The following is a 21,452-nucleotide window of genomic DNA, read 5'->3' as shown; positions in this document are numbered from 1 at the left end:
CTACTTACTGTGGCAAACGAGCGCCCACAGTAAGGATAGGTAGATTGCCCCTTGAAATTGACGAGGCATGGCAGGTGGCAGCTATCCTTTACCATACAGAGGAAGATTGCCTGCTTACTGTGGCAAACGAGCGCCCAGAGTAAGGATAGGTAGACTGCCCCTTGAAATTGACGAGGCATGGCAGGTGGCAGCCATCCTCTACCATACAGAGGAAGATTGCCTGCTTACTGTGGCAAACGAGCGCCCAGAGTAAGGATAGGTAGACTGCCCCTTGAAATTGACGAGGCATGGCAGGTGGCAGCCATCCTCTACCATACAGAGGAAGATTGCCTGCTTACTGTGGCAAACGAAATTTCGATTTCAATTCTGATTTCACTTGCCTCAACAGGTACTCGCAAGCAGAGTTTTGTGTCCCAAGGAAGAAACGTATGCATAAGTGGGCTGGCTACATCCCATGTAGAGGCCACAAGTTATGGCCTCACTTGTCCTGATGCACAAAATAAAGAAATGGGTGTTAGTTCGATATGTGATGATTTAGCAGTCGGTAGTTGAACAGTAAATACTGAGTATCATACCTACACGTGAGTAATACGGAATGCGTTCTGTGTTAATATATATTTCTGCGATACGTTATTGTTAGATAACCACAACCAAGTATTTATTTATGTAATACCAATTTACACCAGACGTGTATACCTATATCGTAACAGAGATAATGCATGATTAATTCAAACAATATGAATAAATAAGCATTACTTTTGAATGCTAAAGGACTGAAATAAAAGTATTTTAGAGCATTTGTCATAGACTAAGTTGATTGAATCAATTCAATCTTCTGAGATATTAAATGAGAGTATTTTTTTGAACTTCTAGCTAGATTTTTTTCCTATTTGCCTTTACGTTTTACCTTATATCATAAAAACAGAAGTGTGTTAATATTTGATTTCAAATTTTGCCACAAAGCCAGAAATTTCAGGACAGCGGGTAATTAGATTACATCAACATCTGTTTTTAATTGGTACTCATTTAATCAACCCCAAACTGATGAACGCCAAAGAACGGCATTTCTGAATGTACTAATTTTTGTTGGGGACTTTTAACCTATGTCACCGATAAATCCATCGTTTCGGCAATTTAATTGTTATAATGTGTAATAATTATATTAAGAGGACATATTAATGTTTGTGGACGACATCCGATTGCCTACATGTTTCAGGGTCAGTGTTCTATCACCTTCATCATTAATTAATTCCATCATAAATGAAGTTACATCGTCGATTGTTTGTAACTCATTCGGAATATCATTGCGCGCACCTTACAATCGTTAGTGGAAAATTGCATCGCCCTGTCTTTCAATGATTTACTATTATGCTAAGGGATTGTTTTGTTATAAGCTGCGAGAAAAAACAAAATGTTCACCCGAAGTTCTGTTACCTGTCATTTATGATCTCTCTCTAAAATCGTTTTTGCCTTTATTAAACTATATCCCATCTCTTAAAGGAGAAAAGAGACGACCCAGTTGACAATCTGCATTTTCGTAGCGAATAGAATATATATCTGCATTGCATATTTTCCACAAACGTTATCAAAATTCTTATGAGATTCAAGACAAGGAACTGGATCGTTATATATTAATATATTCCTGAATTCTGAAGAATGAAAATGCAGGACATTAATCGGTTGAACAATTCTAACCCGACTGTTCAGACCGATACAGAAACAGTTACACGGACATTCAGCGACGAAAAGCCTTTAATTAATGAATCTAAAGAAAGGTTATTAGATAAAAGGAATATTCTTGAATATCGCTGTGAGATTTGTAGGAAAACATTCTCTTCAGAACATGAAGTTTTAACGCACAGAGAAATACACAAAACAGAGAAACTATATCGATGTGAAACGTGTGAGAAAGATTTTGCTTCTAATCGTTATTTAAGGAAACACAAAAAATTACACAGTGAAGAAAAACCATATCAGTGTGAATTATGTGAGAAATCATTCGTCTGTAAAAGTTATTTAACAAAGCACAAACGAATACATACCGCGGAAAAAAAGTATCGTTGTGAAACGTGTGAGAAAGCTTTCTTTGATGAATATGATCTTGTAGTTCACGTAAGAATCCACACGGGAGAAAAACGGTATCACTGTGAAATATGTGGTAAATCTTTCTGTCATCGTTCTACACTTATACCCCATCAACGAATACACAGTGGGGAAAGGCCTTTTCACTGTGATATATGTGGGAAAAGTTTTGTGATCAAATGTGATTTAACAAACCACGTGAGGGTACATACGGGTGAGAAACCCTACACCTGTGATCTCTGTGGGAAATCTTTTACCGTTAGCAGCCACTTAAAATCCCACAGAAGGACTCATACTGGAGAACGACCATTCCGCTGTAAAATTTGTGGGAAATCTTTCAGTGAGAATTCCAGCCTCGTGGTTCACCAAGGAAAACATACTGGGGAAAAACCTTATCGGTGTGAAATATGTGATAAGTATTTCGCTTCTAATGGTAACTTAACAGCACACAGGCGCATACACACAGGAGAAAGGCCCTATCGTTGTGAAACGTGTGGGCAGTCATTCAAAAATAATTCCCATTTAAAGACTCACAAACGAATCCATAGTGGGGAGAAACCCTTCCGTTGTGAGACATGTGGTAAATGGTTCTCTGATAGTTCTAATCTTATAGTTCACAAGAGGATTCATACTGGGGATAAACGCTTCATGTGTAAAACATGTGGTAATTCGTTTCCTGGGAGATCAAGTCTTGCTATTCACCAAAGAATACACAGTGCAATAAAACCATGAAACTTTGAAATCTGTGGAAAATATTTTGGATCAAAAAATGATTAAAAAAAAGCACTTAGGAATCCACGCTTGAGAAAAACCGTTCTAGTGTTCATATTCACAGTCACATTAGAGAAAGGCTTGTTTCTGAGCCTAACCATCAATATAAATGCAGCACGGCTACTTGACAGAGAGCATTGGGTTAGAGCAGAGAGAACAGTGAAAGACAGCAGAGATGAGGCAATGAGTATCCATAGACAGATGCTGACAACAACCACAATGAACGATCAGCAACGGCAACACAACGACTCTCATTTCACTTTCTCACTGTTGTAACAATAACATTTCAACTCTTTTGACATTTTGTCATTCATTGCACAGACATTGCTTATATTTTTGTGTAGAAAAAAAATAAAATTTTGTCTATCAAAAATTGCAATGGATTCAGTATTCTTTATACATCATCATCTTAATTATTGTCCTTTGACATAGGCATAGTAGTGGCTGTGTGGTAAGTAGCTTGCTTACCAATCACATGGTTCCGGGTTCAGTCCCACTGTGTGGTAGCTTGGGCAAGTGTCTTCTACTATAGCCTCGAGCCGACCAAAGCCTTGGATTTGGTAGACGGAAACTGAAAGAAGCCCGTCGTATATATGTATGTGTGTGTGTCTGTGTTTGTCCCCCTAGCATTGCATGTCAACCGATGCTGGTGTGTTTACGTCCCCATCACTTAGCGGTTCGGCAAAAGAGACCGATAGAATAAGTACTGTGCTTACAAAGAATAAGTCCCGGGGTCGAGTTGCTCGACTAAAGACGGTGCTCCAGCATGGCCGCAGTCAACTGACTGAAACAAGTAAAAGAGAAGATAAAGATCTGTTATCCATGCTGGCATGGGTCGGATTGGTTGGCTGAAGCTAGAGAGCTGCACCAGGTTCCACTCTGATTTGGCTTGGTTTCTATGGCTGGATGCCCTTCCTAATGCCAACCACTTCACAAAGTGTATTGGGTGCTTTTAATGTGGCAATGGCATGGACACGTTTACATGGCACCAGCACAGGACTGTTGCAGGCTAATCCTTTTCACCAGGCAATGGTGGCTCATTGATAAAATCAGGAGGGTTGCTGCTTCAGAGAATTTTTAGCCGTTGGTTTCATATAGTAACAAAAGAGTTAATAGCAAATTACTTAAATATTAAACTTTTACACAAAACTGAGTTGAACAAGTTTCAATTTTTTATTTAAATCTTTTGCATTCACATAATTCTTTCAAAAGTAATGCAGATTCATCCACATTGTTTTGTATTAATCCTGCGTATCCTGTAGCTTTGAGATTTTGATGAGGAAACTAAATTTTTAGAAAGACATTGTATGATAGGTATGAGAGGCCAGACCTGACCAGTTTGAACATAAACTAAGAAGAATGTTTTGGCTAGATACGTCCAGTTTAATTGCTAAATGATTTAATCTTACGTTTATTTATTTGTTGTGCAAGATTTTTTATGTGAAATCGTGTGTTGAAACAGATATTGTTGTAGAAGAAGCACTCCGTCGGTTACGACGTCGAGGGTTCCGGTTGATCCGAATCAACGGAACAGCCTGCTCGTGAAATTAACGTGTAAGTGGCTGAGCACTCCACAGACACGTGCACCCTTAACGTAGTTCTCGGGGATATTCAGCGTGACACAGAGAGTGACAAGGCCGGCCCTTTGAAATACAGGTACAACAGAAACAGGAAGTAAGAGTGAGAAAAAGTTGTAGTGAGAGAGTACAGCAGGGTTCGCCACCCCACAACCTGCCAGAGCCTCGTGGAACTTTAGGTGTTTTCGCTCAATAAACACTCACAACGCCCGGTCTGGGAATCGAAACCGCGAGTCCGCTGCCCTAACCACTGGGCCATTGCGCCTCTAGATATTGTTGTATTTCGGATGGTCATGTTGCCAGTTTAGCCAAGAAAAACACACACCCTTCAGCTTCTTGCTAGCCTGGCTATTAATCGTATTAATCAGTTTTGTACATATTTTTATATGTTAGTATAAAATATGTAAAATTTGTACATCCACATTATATTAATTTAACATAGAATTACGAAAGAGCTACTTTAAAAGGTATATGCTTAACTATACTTTAAACTGGCAGATTTATGAAACATGCTATGTATCTCCAAGCAATCTTTCGGGCTCTGTTCATAGGTTTTTTTAATACCAGGACGCTGAGAAAGTGAAGAAAAAAAAAAACGAGACGAAAAAAGCCCCTTTGAGTGGGTGACTGATATTGTTTACCAATACCGAAAGATTGCCATGATGGTGTTATTCCATGTATAGGAAACAAAAACAACGTTTTGTTTAATAACTTACATTAAACTAAAAGAAACATTAATTGGGCCGTTAAGTTTGTTTTCACTTTTAAACACGTAGATTTTAGCTTTGGATTCATGATTTGAGGCAAATTCGGTTGCTGTTTGTCGCAGATTGAAGGAGCACGAAGAGACTATTTCGTTGATAAGAAATAATTATTTTGCTGGCAAATGCCTTTTGATTAACAACGGGTTGGATCATTTGAAAGAACGGCATTTTTGAATGTACTAAATTTTGTTGGGGACTTCTGACCTATGTCACCGATAAATCCATCGTTTCGGCAATTTAATTGTTATAATGTGTAATAATTATATTACGAGGACACATTAATGTTTGTGGACGACATCCGATTGCCTACATGTTTCAGGGTCAGTGTTCTATCACCTTCATCATTAATTAATTCCATCATAAATGAAGTTACATCGTCGATTGTTTGTAACTCATTCGGAATATCATTGCGCGCACCTTACAATCGTTAGTGGAAAATTGCATCGCCCTGTCTTTCAATGATTTACTATTATGCTAAGGGATTGTTTTGTTATAAGCTGTGAGAAAAAACAAAATGTTCACCTGAAGTTGTGTTACCTGTCATTTATGATCTCTCTCTAAAATCGTTTTTGCCTTTATTAAACTATAGCCACATCTCTTAAAGGAGAAAAGAGACGACCCAGTTGACAATCTGCATTTTCGTAGCGAATAGAATATATATCTGCATTGCATATTTTCCACAAACGTTATCAAAATTCTTATGAGATTCAAGACAAGGAACTGGATCGTTATATATTAATATATTCCGGAATTCTGAAGAATGAAAATGCAGGACATTAATCGGTTGAACACTTCTAACCCGACTGTTCAGACCGACACAGAAACAGTTACACGGACATTCAGCGACGAAAAGCCTTTAATTAATGAATCTAAAGAAAGGTTATTAGATAAAAGGAATATTCCTGAATATCGCTGTGAGATTTGTAGGAAAACATTCTCTTCAGAACAGGAAGTTTTAACGCACAGAGAAATACACAAAACAGAGAAACTATATCGATGTGAAACGTGTGAGAAAGATTTTGCTACTAAGCATGCTTTAAGAAAACACAAAAAATTACACAGTGAAGAAAAACCATATCAGTGTGAATTATGTGAGAAATCATTCGTCTGTAAAAGTTATTTAACAAAGCACAAACGAATACATATCTCGGAAAAAAAGTATCGTTGTGAAACGTGTGACAAAGCATTCTTTGATGAATATAATCTTGTAGTTCACGTTAGAATTCATACGGGTGAAAAACGGTATCATTGTGAAATATGTAAGAAGTCATTCTGTCATCGTTTTACTTTTGTAGCTCATCAAAGAATCCACACGGGTGAAAAACAGTATCGTTGTGAAACTTGTGGTAAATCATTCTCTCAACGTTCTACCCTTATACCTCATCGACGAATACACAGTGGGGAAAGGCCTTTTCACTGTGATATATGTGGGAAAACTTTTGTGGTCAAATCTGATTTGAAAAACCACGTGAGGGTACATACGGGAGAGAAACCCTTCACCTGTGATCTCTGTGGCAAATCTTTTACCGTTAGCAGCCACTTAAAATCACACATTAGGACTCATACTGGAGAACGACCATTCTGCTGTAAAATTTGTGGGAAATCTTTCAGTGAGAATTCCAGTCTTGTAGATCACCAACGGAAACATACTGGGGAAAAACCGTATCGGTGTGAAATATGTGATAAGTATTTCGCTTCTAATAGTAACTTAAGAGCTCACCGGCGCATACACACAGGAGAAAGGCCCTATCGTTGTGAAACGTGTGGGCAGTCGTTTCTAACTAATCCTAATTTGGAGAGACACAAACGAATCCATAGTGGGGAGAAACCCTTCCGTTGTGAGACATGTGGAAAACGTTTCTCTGATAGTTCTAATCTTGCAGGTCACAAAAGGACACATATCGGGGATAAACGCTTCATGTGTAAAACATGTGGTAATTCGTTTCCTGGGAGATCAAGTCTTGCTATTCACCAAAGAATACACAGGGCAATAAAACCATGAAACTTTGAAATCTGTGGAAAATATTTTGGATCAAAAAATGATTAAAAAAAAGCACTTAGGAATCCACGCTTGAGAAAAACCGTTCTAGTGTTCATATTCACAGTCACATATGCTGGCATGGGTTGGACAGTTTGACAGGAGCTGACCAGATGGAGCGCCATCCAGGCCCCAATTGTCTGCTTTGCCATGGTTTCTATGGCTGGATGCCCTTCCTAACAGCAACCATTTAACAAATTGTTCTGGGTCCTTTTTACATGCCATCAGCATTGGTGCATCCATGCAGCACCAGCACACGAACATTTTACATGCACATGCAAGATCAAAGACCTTAGCTGGAGTGGGCGGAGAGCTGGCAGCAACGTTAGCACGCCAGGCGAAATGCTTAGTGGTATTTCGTCTGCGGTTACGTTCTGAGTTCAAATTCCACCGAGGTCGACTTTGCCTTTCATCCTTTCGGGGTCGATTAAATAAGCACCAGTTACGCACTGAGGTCGATGTAATCGACTTAATACCCATGTCTGTCCTTGTTTGTCCCCTCTGTGTTTAGCCCCTTGTGGGTAATAAAGAAACATATGTTTGGATGTGCTGTTATGTTCTGAGTTCAAATTCCGCCGAGGTCGACTTAGCCTTTCATCCTTTTGGGGTCGTTAAATAAAGTACCAGTCACGCACTGGGGTCGATGTAATCGACACACTCACCGGTAAAATTTCCACTTGTTTCTTATTTTTATTTTCCTAAAATTTTCGTTGCGTCTTGCAACCTTTGCAACAGTCTTAATTTAGATCTCTTTAGAACTGGGGTTTTTGTATCATAGACGCAATGGCAGTTTCAGGGAGATTGATATCAAAAGGTTTAAGCCATGTGTAAAAGGAAAATAGGGTGTGTGTTCATAAAGGACATGCCTGTATGTATGGATGGCCATGGTCTTCTCAAGATGATTGTTTTTCTGTCTTACTAGTTTCACTTTCTTTCTGCTCACACACGCATACACCTGAACATCTTTACATGTCACACATTTCAACATCCATACATTCACATTTAAGCACCCAGCACTTGCTCAACATTCCTAGAGATGCTTAGCAAACACATTCATTGCTAACATCATCATTTAACGTCCGTTTTCAATGCCAGCATGGGTCGGTGGGTTTGATAGCAACTGGCCATCTGAAAAGATGCCCAGACTCCATGTCTGTTTTTCGCTCAGTTCTTATGACTGGATGATACCAACCAACAAACCCAGAAATTCTTGTCTTTTTCTCTTTGTTGTTCTTTGTCAAACAAGAATCTGTCAGCATCACATGCCTGCAATCGGTTCATATTGGGTCCCTAATGACATCAGCCTCACCGTTTGCACAAACTGGATGCCCTTCATGATGGTAACCACTTTACAGAGTGCACTGGACATATTACACAGCACCAGGGTGTTATATGACTTTTTTGACTTGAGACAGCATTCACCCGGGGTGGGTTGAGCTGGCTTCATTCATCCTCAATGCTGCATTTCTCAGAAACGCCGACCAGGCCTGGCAATTTGAGGCTAATGACCGCATGATTTCCAACCACTCCTTATTCCAGCAGCGAACGCCAAAGATATGGGGGCCTAGGTTGGGTTCCAGATCAGCCTTGACTGTCATCAGCCAGTTTTTTTCGTTGTCCACCACATCGTTTTTGCCAACCCTGAAGGGGTGCTATGTGGCACCAGCACGGGTGCTTTTTCTTATGTGACACCAGAAATATACATAAAATTACTGTCGACAGAAGATGCAACCCTACTTCTGCTGCTTTGGATCCTAAGTTTATGAACGATCAGCAACACGACTAACACTTAAGTTTCTCACTGTTGTAACAATAACATTTAAACTCTTTTGCCATTTTGACATTCAAACAATAACTCTGAGCACCTCTTCAAACTCCACCCATCTAACACCCGTGGACATATTTACAAAGTAAGAAAACAGCACAGCTCCCATGACTTCAGGAAACATTTTTTCACGCTGAGAGTTGCTGAAGCGTGGAACAAACTGCCGGCATCAGTTGTTAGTTGTCGGAGCACTGCATCCTTCAAAACTTCCATGCTTCCTGAGATTCACCAACACTACACTTGATACACACACAAGCATGTTCACTTTCCAGACATTTCTACATTACTGCATGTACTTTATATGCACTTTCTGACAAGTTGTGGTGCACCTGAGCACTGTATACAATAATTTCATTATTATTATTATTATAGCACAGACATTGCTTATATTTTTGTGTAGGAAAAAAATAAAATTTTGTCTATCAAAAATTGCAACAGATTCAGTATTATTCTTTATACATCATCATCTTCATCATTGTCCTAATCGATATAGCAAGCCCAGCTGACACCAAGGTATGCGATAAGTCGAGAGATATGACAGGTTAGCTTGGGACGTTTAAGCAGTTGTGGTCGATGAAAAAGATAGCAGTAGTACCAATAATTGTCGGAGCCCTGGAAACAGTGAGCAAAAATCTCGAGGAATTCGTGGAACAAATAGGGGCTGCAATAAGGGTGGAGCACTTGCAGAAAACAGCATTGCTTGGAACCGCCCGAATACTCCGGAAGGTGCTGAAAAAAAAAGAGGTATTACCTTTAACATCTGTTTTCCATGCTGGCATGGGTCGGATTGGTTGGCTGAAGCTAGAGAGCTGCACCAGGTTCCACTCTGATTTGGCTTGGTTTCTATGGCTGGATGCCCTTCCTAATGCCAACCACTTCACAAAGTGTATTGGGTGCTTTTAATGTGGCAATGGCATGAACACGTTTACATGGCACCAGCACAGGACTGTTGCAGGCTAATCCTTTTCACCAGGCAATGGTGGCTCATTGATAAAATCAGGAGGGTTGCTGCTTCAGAGAATTTTTAGCCGTTGGTTTCATATTGTGTAAAAGGAAACAAACATATAAAAGGAAAATTTATACAGAAACTTGATCAGTTCATGTTTCAGCCACTACCGGGTATTTGTTCACTGAACACTTCTACAAATTCCCCCTTGTTTTTTTCAAATCATCATCATCATCATTGTTTAGCATCCGCTTTCCATGCTGGCATGGGTTGGACGGTGCAACTGGGGTCTGGGAAGCCAGAAGGCTGCACCAGGCTCCAGTCTGATCTGGCAGTGTTTCTACAGCTGGATGCCCTTCCTAACGCCAACCACTCCATGAGTGTAGCGGGTGCTTTTTACGTGCCACCGGCAAAGGTGCCAGGCGAGGCTGGCAAACGGCCACGATCGGATGAGGGGAAATCTGCCCTACTTTTCAAATCCTGACCGCAACACTAGCTGGAAGTAGGATAATAATCTAATCCTACACTTTATTACATTCAATTAGAAGGACGTCTACGTTCCCAACCATAAGGTAGGGTTCAGTCTCATTATGTGACCCCTTGGGCAAGTGTCTTCTACGATAGCCTTGAATCAATGAAAACCTAATTGATTGAGAAGGTGGAAACTGAAAAGAAGTCCATTGTCAATGTTTGTTCCCCCACCGCCACTTGACAACTGGTGTTAGTGTGTTTAGAACCCTGTAACTTAGTGGTTCAGTAAAAGACACCGATAAGTTCTGGCATGGTTTCATTCAGCTATAAATTCTTCAAGGTGGTGCTCCAGCATGGCCACAACCTAATGACTGAAACGAGTAAAATATAAAAGATATATATATATCCTTAAATTCTGTTGTATAATATTTTCTTTTATTAATGACACAGATGTCATCTCACCAGTTTATAGTGACACGATAATGGTTGATGCAAAAAGTGGAACGAGTATAAGGAAAAGAATAAGAAACCAAGAGTGTCCTCATTTGTTGTAGAAACTGTAATTATATATTCGATATAAACAATGTATGTAATGTTTTTGGCGATTATTAGTTACTGGTATACAGACTGAGGCATGAGGAGACAACGTCATTTACCCTGTTTTTCAGACTAGCCACTTTATGTCATGCGGGATGATTGTGTGGGTGACCGAAAGATTGCCATGTTATTACATGTATGGGAAACAAAAACTACGTTCTGTTTAATAACCGGTTAAAGATGTAAACATTAACCATGCACAATATATATAGATTTAATAACGAACCATGTAATTCACTCTCTGGAAATTTTATTTCTGTAAAATGTTGGGAGTGGGTACAATTTCCGTTTTTCGGACTCCAAAACAATGGTTTTGTAGCATATTAGGATGCGATAGGAATTCATTCAACGAAAAGAAATGGAAAATTTCCAATGACTCCGGGACGGGGGCCAGGGTCTCTCCCTGCCACCACTTTTTCTGAACTAAAATAAGGGATTTGCAACATATTAGGAGGTCAGGGTACTTAATTCCACGCAAAAAAACTGGAGGGTTTTTTTTTTTTGTTAGTGAAAATCGTGCAGGTGTTACCCTGAAAAATTACCTCATCCTTTTAGGGTCGATGAAATAAGTACCAGCTGAGCACTGGAGTCGATGTGAACGACTCACCCCGACCCCCGAAATTGCTGGCCTTGTGCCAGAATTTGAAACTGATATTCTATAGGAAAGCGATGTCAGTTCTACGCAAGCGCAGTAAAGGTGGCATCCGCCTTCTTCGCACCTTTGTTCCTGGTTTTCTGCTTCTCATGTCCACTGTTGAAGCCAAATCGATATTTAACCTCGATAGAAACAAATTTCTGTAAGTATTCAGTCATGAAGCTATTCTATCTCTTAATTAACATCGTGTGTCATCGTCTGCATTAACTCCCGCATCTTCGCCTCCACAAAACAAACCCTTTAATGTTGCTCGGTGGACGTAGACAGCAGTTCTGGTCTCCACCTCCTTGCCTCAATTATCGAACAGATTTCAACGATACAAAGCAATTACCAGCAGTTTTTAACCATTCTTTTAACCAATGGATCCCTTTGGTTACTATTTTATTCTGGTGGACTCCCATAACCATTCGATTTTTAAAAACTTGTCTTATAGAATCTTCTTTCAAAATTCCTGTTTTGTTTTCCGGACATTAACTTGTTTAGGTTGAGAGACGTCAATATGTTTCTTGCAATACATACCATTGCATAAACCTAAAACAGATTGAAATGCAATAGATCGATACTAGGGTCATAATTATGCGTGACAATTTCATATGACACCGCTAGAAAAAACTGCCGTTCAAACAGAAAAGATCCCAACTTCTTTCAAAAATCCTGTTTTGTTGAGAGACGTCAAGCTGTTTTTTGCAATGCATACCATTGCATAAACCTAAAACAAAGTTTGTCTTAAAATACTATTGTGAATCCCCAGTCGACTATTTTGTTGCGTGGACCCCTCAAAGTCCTATGTGGACCCTGATTAAAAAATACCGGTTCGAAACTTTCTCCAAGCCAGGGGTCGGCGAACCTGTGTAAATGACCTAATATGCTGCAAATCCCTTATTTTGGTTCGGAAAAAGTGGTGGCGGGGAGAGACCCTGGCTCTCGTCCGGGAATCATTTGGAATTTTCTTTTTCTTTTCGTTGAAGAAAATTCTTGCGGGTAATGAGGACTCATTGGGCATAAGTAAAATTATATTTAAAAAACGTGTTCCTTGTTACGATAAATCTTTCTTCTGGAATCAGAAGACAGTCAAAAAGTTGCCTTTTTTAACAACCTACCTTCGCAAACAAGGATTTTCCACCCTAATGAACATAAAAACAAAGCAGAGTATATATTGGACCCTGAAGACTGTATCCAAATTGCTCTGGCATCAAAATGCATCAATTTTGATGTAATTGTAACAAAAGTGAAACATCATTTCTTCCAAATCTGAAGTGAAAAAGTTTCTTAAAAAATCCTTTTGTTTCGTAATAAGGCTATTCATTTGTTTTATACTTTTTATATTTATAATTGTGTTCTCCATATAAATAAATACAATAAATCTTTTGTATTCAAAGAATCTGAAATTTATTTAGTTTCAACTCAAGGGAGGTAACGTCGGCTTAAATATATTTTGGGGTAACTGGTTAAAAAAGTTCCCCGACTCCTGCTCCAACATATATTTTATATATGGACTTCTTTAATTCCTATTTTACTCGGTTGTACCCTTCTAACGAGCGATTCGATATTATAACTAACTCTTTTATGGACCCTGGTTCAGAACCACTTTCTCTAAGCTACTATCTATGACATTAGAGGAATCTGACACAAATTTATAGTTTCTGATTATGAACATATAATAAAGTCTTTTGTTAGTTATCTGTTGGGACACGAAGGTTTGATGGAGGGATAGGTACAAAGGTCTTGCTGTAGAAGAGATATGTGACTACATCACTACTGAGGAAATGACAAGGTACTGGGATCTGTTAACCTAAATAAAATTACTGCCATCCATACATACACTCATCTCCTTCACGATATGTATGTATATATATATATATATATATATAATCAGCCGAAATTGCTAAGATGATCTGGTTCTTGACTGATGACTGAGGGCTTCGAATGTCCCGTCCTGTGGTTCTTGTGTCGTCTCTGTGGTGTTTCATGTTCTTGTCCATGTCTGTAATTATTTTTACTGTTTACCTATATATATATATATATATATATATATATATATATATATATAATATATATTTTTATATATATATATAATATATATATATATACACACAAATACTTGTAATACTTACAACTTTTAATAAAATGTTGTAGTGCGAAACAATTGTACCAAATAACCGGAGTCATTCTTGTTGCTTATTTTTTATTATAATCACCCCACAAATTTTTTATGGCTAACACCATACAAAATTCTGGTGCATCTAAATTAAGTACCATATTCATTTGAATCTAAATTGTTGCTGAACTTATATATACATATATATATATATATGTAGTCATCTCCTTTGATTTGTAGATAAAAGCAATCAGGGAATAACACTTACTGACCAAAGACAAAAAATAATAAAAATTTTGTTCAGCAATGTAATGATGATGTATCCTTGTATTTTACGGCTCGCAGGACGGCCTGCTGTGCAAACCTTGGATCATAGAGTGACCCGCTGTTCCCGGGGAGACCTACTGAGTCAAGTTCGTCAACATCAAAATAAAAATCAAATGGAAATTGTAGTTAAGACACCTGTGCTGGTGACACGTAAAAACCACCGTCCGGACGTGGCAGATGCCAGCATCGCCTGACTGGCGTCAGTGTTGGTGACACGTAAAAGCACCAACCGATCGTGGCACGTAAAAAACACCCACTACGCTCTCAGAGTAGTTGGCGCTAGGAAGAGCATCCAGCTGTAGAAACCATGCTAGATCAGATAGGAACCTGATGCAATCCCTCAGATTACCAGCCCTGGTCAAACCATCCAACCCATATCAGCATGGACAACGGATGTTACTTGATGATGATGATGACTATGATCTACAGTTTATCTGTAGGGAGTTGTGATATTGTTGGATATCTATTGTTTAAATATCTTCTACACTATTGTTTCTTTCTTATTTCAGATTATCAAATAACATTCAAGATTGACCTTTCAAACACTGCATCTTCTCTAGGATTGTCTCCACTTCCACTGCTCTGCTGCTACAGAGGAGAAAACTCATACAGTGACATAACGTGTGGACAGTGTGCAAAAGGTTAAAGAATTGTTTGCAGCAGATACATCATCATTAGTTATCGTCTCTTGATGACCAAAAGGAAAATGTTTTACAGAATTGATGCAATCTTGTTTATATAAATTGGAGAAGAAAAATTATGGAGTATATATTATGTGAGGACTATGAAAGACAATGTAAAGCTATTGATTTTCCTGATGATATAAAGAAAGAGAAAGGAAAAACACCATGTCAGTGTGATGTCTGTGGTAAATTATTCTCTGATGAGCGGCTTCTCCATGAACACAAACTTATCCACGGAAGAGAGAGGTCACATCACTGTGATATCTGTGGCAAATCATTCTCTCGAAGGATTCATTTGACTGTTCATATACGTATTCACACAGGAGAGAAACCATATCACTGTGATGTCTGTGGAAAATCTTTCTCAGTAGGGAGTACCCTAACTAAACACAAACGCATTCATACAGGGGAGAAACCATTTCACTGTGACATCTGTGGTAAATCGTTCTGTGGGAGTAGTGACTTGACTCAACATAAACGCTTTCATACTGGTGAAAAACCATATCAGTGTGATATCTGTAGTAAATCATTCTCACAAAGTACTCACTTGACTGTACACAGACGTATTCACACTGGGGAAAAGCCATATCCCTGCGATGTCTGTGGTAGATCATTCGCTGAAAGTAGTTCATTAACTGTTCATAAGCGCATTCATACAGGTGAGAAACCCTTTCACTGTGATGTCTGTGATAAAGCATTCTCTGTAAGTGGTGACTTAACTCAACACAAACGCTTTCATACCGGTGAAAAACCATATCAGTGTGATATCTGTAGGAAATTATTCTCACACAGTACCCAATTGACTGTACACAGACGTATTCACACTGGGGAAAAGCCATATCAGTGTAACATCTGTGGTAAATCCTTTGCTGAAAGTAGCCCCTTAACTGTTCATAAGCGTATTCATACAGGTGAGAAACCATTTCACTGTGAGGTGTGTGGTAAATCATTTTCTCGAAGTGGTGATTTATCTAGTCACAAACGTATTCATACAGGAAAGAAACCTTCATCTCTGTGATATCTGTGATAAATCACTTTCGTATAATTACTCTTATGAAGAAAGGCTGGAGACGCTCGAACTTTATTCCCTAGAAAAACGACGACACCGTGGTGATCTCATTCTTGCTCACATCATAAGCGGAAAGTGTAACCTCTCGAAAGAGATGTTCTTCACTCCTGCTCCAGAGCGTCGGCTGTGGGGTCACTCCGAAAAGCTCTATCTGCGACGATTTCATTTCAACCGAAGGAGAGGTGCTTTCTCCGTCCGGACGAGATAGTGAAGATGCCAACGACGGCTCGGTTCAAAATCTCTCTTTACCAGAAATGGCCTGAACTCTTTGCATGAACACCCTCCCTGTACATAACTCCATGTCCCCCTACATGGCCTTGCTTTTTGCTTTTTGAGCCAAAAAATTAACTTAACTTAACTTAACTTGATGAAGCATAAACATAACCATAGAGTTTAGTAACCATATCATTATCATCATCAGTTGACATCCATCTTCCATGCTGGCCTTGTGCCAAAATTTGAAACTAATATGTCCATTCAAGTTTCTGCCTATGATAACGAGGTTGCTGTCAGGTGTTGACAGAGTCTGCTGAAAGATCTCATAATGGAACTCCTGTATTTCTGACAGTCTTGCCTGTAGGGCATGTGCCAAGATAAATGTTGCTGTTGAGGTACCTTTAATTATTCTCAAACTTAATCATCCTGTCACACACCCTTTCGGATCTTTTCGGTTTGAACGGCAGTTTTTTCTAGCAGTGTCATATGAAATTGTCACCCATAATTATGACCCTAGTATCGATCTATTGCATTTCAATCTGTTTTAGGGTTAGGGGTGGGATGAAGGGTATCTTTTTTCTTCACAAATGTAAATAAACCCAATCTGTTTCTTAAACGAGGGACATATTCATACAGCACAGAATGTTTTTTTTTTACCTCAATAGACATCAGTGATTGGTTGAAATTGCAGAAATTGAAGAAAAAAAAAACAACAAATATCTTACAAACTATAGAATTTTCTCAATAAAGCCAAGAGAAAAAGATGTTTTATAAACACATTCTACCAGTATACGAAGTTTAAAATTTTTTAGTTACCTAGAAATTGTGTTAAAAACTACCGTTCAAACCGAAAAGATCCACCTTTTCTACTCGCAATTACTTTTGCCATCTCAGCTGACAGTATCCCTACCCAAACACTAATCTCACTTATACACACCTGCTGTCACTTAGCTGTGAGGAATTTGGTTTGAGGACCTCTTCCATCTTACATCTCGTACGCACACAATTTCTCTCCACTCCAGCATCCCCACAATTTCACCTGAGCTACTTTTCATTGTGCCTTCTTCACAGTTTGGCAGAATCTGTACCTGTAGGGAAAAGGAGAAGTTAAGACAAGTATTGATGAGTTATAGAATTTATAAAATTTCTTGATATACCAATGAGAAAAAGGTAAAAAATCAACAAAACTTCCATTATGTGTTGCTGCTCTATATTTACCTATTTCTTTACTACCCACAAGGGGCTAAACACAGAGGGACAAACAAGGACAGACAAACGGATTAAGTCGATTACATCGACCCCAGAGCTTGACTGGTACTTAATTTATCGACCCCAGGAGGATGAAAGGCAAAGTCGACCGCGGCGGAATTTGAACTCAGAACGTATCGGCAGACGAAATACCTATTTCTTTACTACCCACAAGGGGCTAAACACAGAGGGACAAACAAGGACAGACAAACGGATTAAGTCGATTACATCGACCCCAGAGCTTGACTGGTACTTAATTTATCGACCCCAGGAGGATGAAAGGCAAAGTCGACCGCGGCGGAATTTGAACTCAGAACGTATCGGCAGACGAAATACCTATTTCTTTACTACCCACAAGGGGACAAACAAGGACAGACAAACGGATTAAGTCGATTACATCGACCCCAGAGTGTGACTGGTACTTAATTTATCGACCCCAGGAGGATGAAAGGCAAAGTCGACCTCGGCAGAATTTGAACTTACATCGTAACGGCAGACAAAATACCGCTAAGCATTTTGCCCTGCATGCTAACGTTTCTGCTAGCTACCCACTAACCTTTAACACGCTGATTTGCCCCTAAAATAGTTTCCCCTGCCCCTGCATTATTTTTGAGGGAGCAAAAGCCAGGAGCACCATTGGTTTAAAATTGTTATAACTTACATTGTATTGTGTGTACAGACTTGATTTTTCTGTATACTAATAAAGGAATGGATGAATAGTATTTTTATGTAACCCTGGGATAGTATGTTCCTTAAATCGGCCAACCATGGATGATAGTATCCACTCAATATAAACTGTAAGCACAGTCTACATCCTCATCATCATCTCAAATGATTTCACCATCGATGTCTGCTTAAGTAAATCCTTCAAAATCATCGTCTGAGTCAGAATCAAACAAGATTTCCTTCAGAAAAAGCTTCAAATGCAGGAATGGCCATTTCGATTCAGTAAAAATAAAATGTAAAAGAAACTGCAATCGATTTTGAAGATTGGTTACCTCGTGCTTAGTTTATAAACAATGGAAATAACATCAGAAAACAAAAATTAACCCTAACCCTAACCCTTGTTCTGAATCAAAAGTCCCCTGTTTACTGGAAATAAACTTTAGTAATGTGACAAATTGCAGCTACAAGGAAGGAAACTCATGTGGACAACAGCACAGAGAAGGCTTAAAATTTATCCTATAAGATAAACTATACAAACCCTTCTTTCATACTTTAACTTCTTATCTCCCTCTTTAATGTAGCTCTGCTCAGTCGAAGGGGATTTCAGTGTTGCAAGCTACATAGTAGCTTCATTGGTACTAGTGTCATGACAAAAGCACCCAGTGCACTAAGTGAAGTGATTGGTGTTGGCAAAGCCACCCAGCTGTAGAAACAGGGCCAGAGCAAATGCTGGAGGACAAAGCAGTCCCTGGACCTGTCAACATGTGCAAGCCGTGCAATCTTTGAAGGTGGAAATTAGATGATGATTATGCTTCGGCACAGGAAAATGATATAACTGTGATAACAATATTTCATATTTTCTGTAGCTATCATCATCATCATCGTTTAGCATCCGTTCTCCATGCTAGCATGTGTTGGACGGTTTGACCGGGGATCTGGGAAGCCAGAAGGCTGCACCAGGCTCCAGTCTGATCTGGCAGTGTTTCTACAGCTGGATGCCCTTCCTAACACCAACCACTCCGAGAGTGTAGTGGGTGCTTTTTACGTGCCACCAGCACAGGTGCCAGGCAAGGCTGGCAGCGACCACGATCGAATTGGTTTTTTTTTACGCGTCACCGGCACGTATATATATATAATAAAAGATACTATACTATATATACAATAAAAGATAAAATCAGTGAACAGTTGTTATGTTGTAAATAAATATACAAAATGAAAAAGAAAATATTTCAGTGTTGTTTTCACTTCTGTTTCTTGTCCCTACTCTCTTTCACTTTCACTTTACACTCTCACAAACTTACCTATCCACCCAACCATCCTCAGTTTCCATCTACCAAATCTGCTCATAAAGTTTTGGTCAGCCCAAGACTGGTTCTAGCTTCAGTCCCACTTCTATTCTCTCCCTAAATCCTTCTTGAATTTTGGGTGATGTATACTCTTTTACCTGTTTCAGTCATTTGACTGTGGGCCGTGCTGGAGCACCGCCTTTAGTTGAGCAAATCGACCCCAGGACTTATTCTTTGTAAGCCTAGTACTTATTCTATCGGTCTCTTTTACTCGTTTCAGTCATTTGACTGCGGCCATGCTGGAGCACCGCCTTTACTCGAGGAAATCAAACCCAGGGCTTATTCTTAGCGAGCCTAGTACTTAATCTATTGGTCTCTTTTGCTGAACTGCTAACTTACAGGGACTTAAACACACCAGCATCGGTTGTCAAGTGATGTTGGGGGGACAAACACAGACACAAACATATACACACACATACACAAATATATATATATATATATATATATATATATATATATATATATATATAGGACGGGCTTCTTTCAGTTTCCGTCTACCAAATCCACTCACAAGGCTTTGGTCGACCCGCTGCTATAGTAGAAGACACTTGCCCAAGGTGCCATGCAGTGGGACTGAACCTGGAACCATGTGGTTGGTAAACAAGCTACTTACCACACAGCCACTCCTACGCCTATGTATGCATACTTTTGACAGAAAAATATGTAGATAAAGTAATTGAAGCTGTCATAGTCGTAGACAAGTCAGTAGCTATATTTGTCTTTGCATATGCTCCACATTCTGAGTTGGCAGATCAGAAGAAGGAATTTTATGAGGTCCTGTTGTAGACTACCTCAGTGACAAGGACTTAGTTATTGTGTCTGGTGACTAACATTTCTTTACTACCCACAAGGGGCTAAACACAGAGAGGACAAACAAGGACAGACAAATGGATTAAGTCGATTACATCGACCCCAGTGCGTAACTGGTACTTAATTTATCGACCCCGAAAGGATGAAAGGCAAAGTCGACATCGGCGGAATTTGAACTCAGAACGTAAAGGTAGATGAAATACCTATTTCTTTATTACCCACAAGGGGCTAAACACAGAGAGGACAAACAAGGACAGACAAATGGATTAAGTCGATTACATCGACCCCAGTGCGTAACTGGTACTTAATTTATCGACCCCGAAAGGATGAAAGGCAAAGTCGACATCGGCGGAATTTGAACTCAAAACGTAACGGCAGACGAAATATCTATTTCTTTACTACCCACAAGGGGCTAAACACAGAGAGGACAAACAAGGACAGACAAATGGATTAAGTCGATTACATCGACCCCAGTGCGTAACTGGTACTTAATTTATCGACCCCGAAAGGATGAAAGGCAAAGTCGACATCGGCGGAATTCGAACTCAGAACGTAGCGGCAGACGAAATACCTATTTCTTTACTACCCACAAGGGGCTAACACAGAGAGGACAAACAAGGACAGACAAATGGATTAAGTCGATTACATCGACCCCAGTGCGTAACTGGTACTTAATTTATCGACCCCGAAAGGATGAAAGGCAAAGTCGACATCGGCGGAATTTGAACTCAAAACGTAACGGCAGACGAAATATCTATTTCTTTACTACCCACAAGGGGCTAAACACAGAGAGGACAAACAAGGACAGACAAATGGATTAAGTCGATTACATCGACCCCAGTGCGTAACTGGTACTTAATTTATCGACCCCGAAAGGATGAAAGGCAAAGTCGACATCGGCGGAATTTGAACTCAAAACGTAACGGCAGACGAAATATCTATTTCTTTACTACCACAAGGGGCTAAAACAGAGAGGACAAACAAGGACAGACAAATGGATTAAGTCGATTACATCGACCCCAGTGCGTAACTGGTACTTAATTTATCGACCCCGAAGGGATGATGAAAGGCAAAGTCGACATCGGCGGAATTCGAACTCAGAACGTAGCGGCAGACGAAATACCTATTTCTTTACTACCCACAAGGGGCTAAACACAGAGAGGACAAACAAGGACAGACAAATGGATTAAGTCGATTACATCGACCCCAGTGCGTAACTGGTACTTAATTTATCGACCCCGAAAGGATGAAAGGCAAAGTCGA

The 21,452-nt window shown here is 39.5% G+C and overlaps 3 protein-coding genes across 4 annotated transcripts in view; all 3 read left to right on the top strand.

Annotated features, from left to right (window-relative positions):
• The first annotated feature begins 1,134 nt into the window (after positions 1-1,134).
• On the top strand, positions 1,135-7,665 carry LOC115226634 (zinc finger protein 664-like). 2 transcript variants are annotated; one of them, XR_005004327.1, is made up of 2 exons: positions 1,135-2,921; positions 7,304-7,665. XR_005004327.1 is itself a non-coding variant. In XM_029797647.2 (1 exon), exon 1 carries the CDS (start codon positions 1,657-1,659, stop codon positions 2,812-2,814), a length of 1,158 nt encoding a protein of 385 aa, XP_029653507.1. In that variant the 5' UTR covers positions 1,135-1,656; the 3' UTR covers positions 2,815-3,229. The 2 variants fall into 2 exon arrangements, 1 of the variants encoding a protein (XP_029653507.1); XM_029797647.2 differs by lacking the exon at positions 7,304-7,665 and having other exon boundaries at positions 1,135-3,229.
• On the top strand, positions 5,949-7,311 carry LOC118768471 (zinc finger protein OZF-like). Its single transcript, XM_036515055.1, has one exon. The coding sequence runs from the start codon at positions 5,955-5,957 to the stop codon at positions 7,194-7,196; it is 1,242 nt and encodes a 413-aa protein (XP_036370948.1). The 5' UTR covers positions 5,949-5,954; the 3' UTR covers positions 7,197-7,311.
• A 3,943-nt stretch (positions 7,666-11,608) lies between the features above and the next one.
• The window catches only part of LOC115226499 (zinc finger protein 239-like), a 17,695-nt gene continuing 7,851 nt past the window's right edge, over positions 11,609-21,452 (top strand). The window contains exons 1-2 of the mRNA XM_036515079.1: positions 11,609-11,868; positions 14,661-15,852. Coding sequence (XP_036370972.1) covers positions 14,911-15,852 — 942 coding nt within the window. The 5' untranslated portion in view covers positions 11,609-11,868; positions 14,661-14,910. The remainder of the gene's footprint in view (positions 11,869-14,660; positions 15,853-21,452) is intronic.

This window comes from Octopus sinensis, linkage group LG30, assembly GCF_006345805.1.
Source record: "Octopus sinensis linkage group LG30, ASM634580v1, whole genome shotgun sequence".
NCBI lineage: Eukaryota > Metazoa > Mollusca > Cephalopoda > Octopoda > Octopodidae > Octopus > Octopus sinensis.
This window is presented reverse-complemented; position numbering and strand designations above follow the sequence as displayed.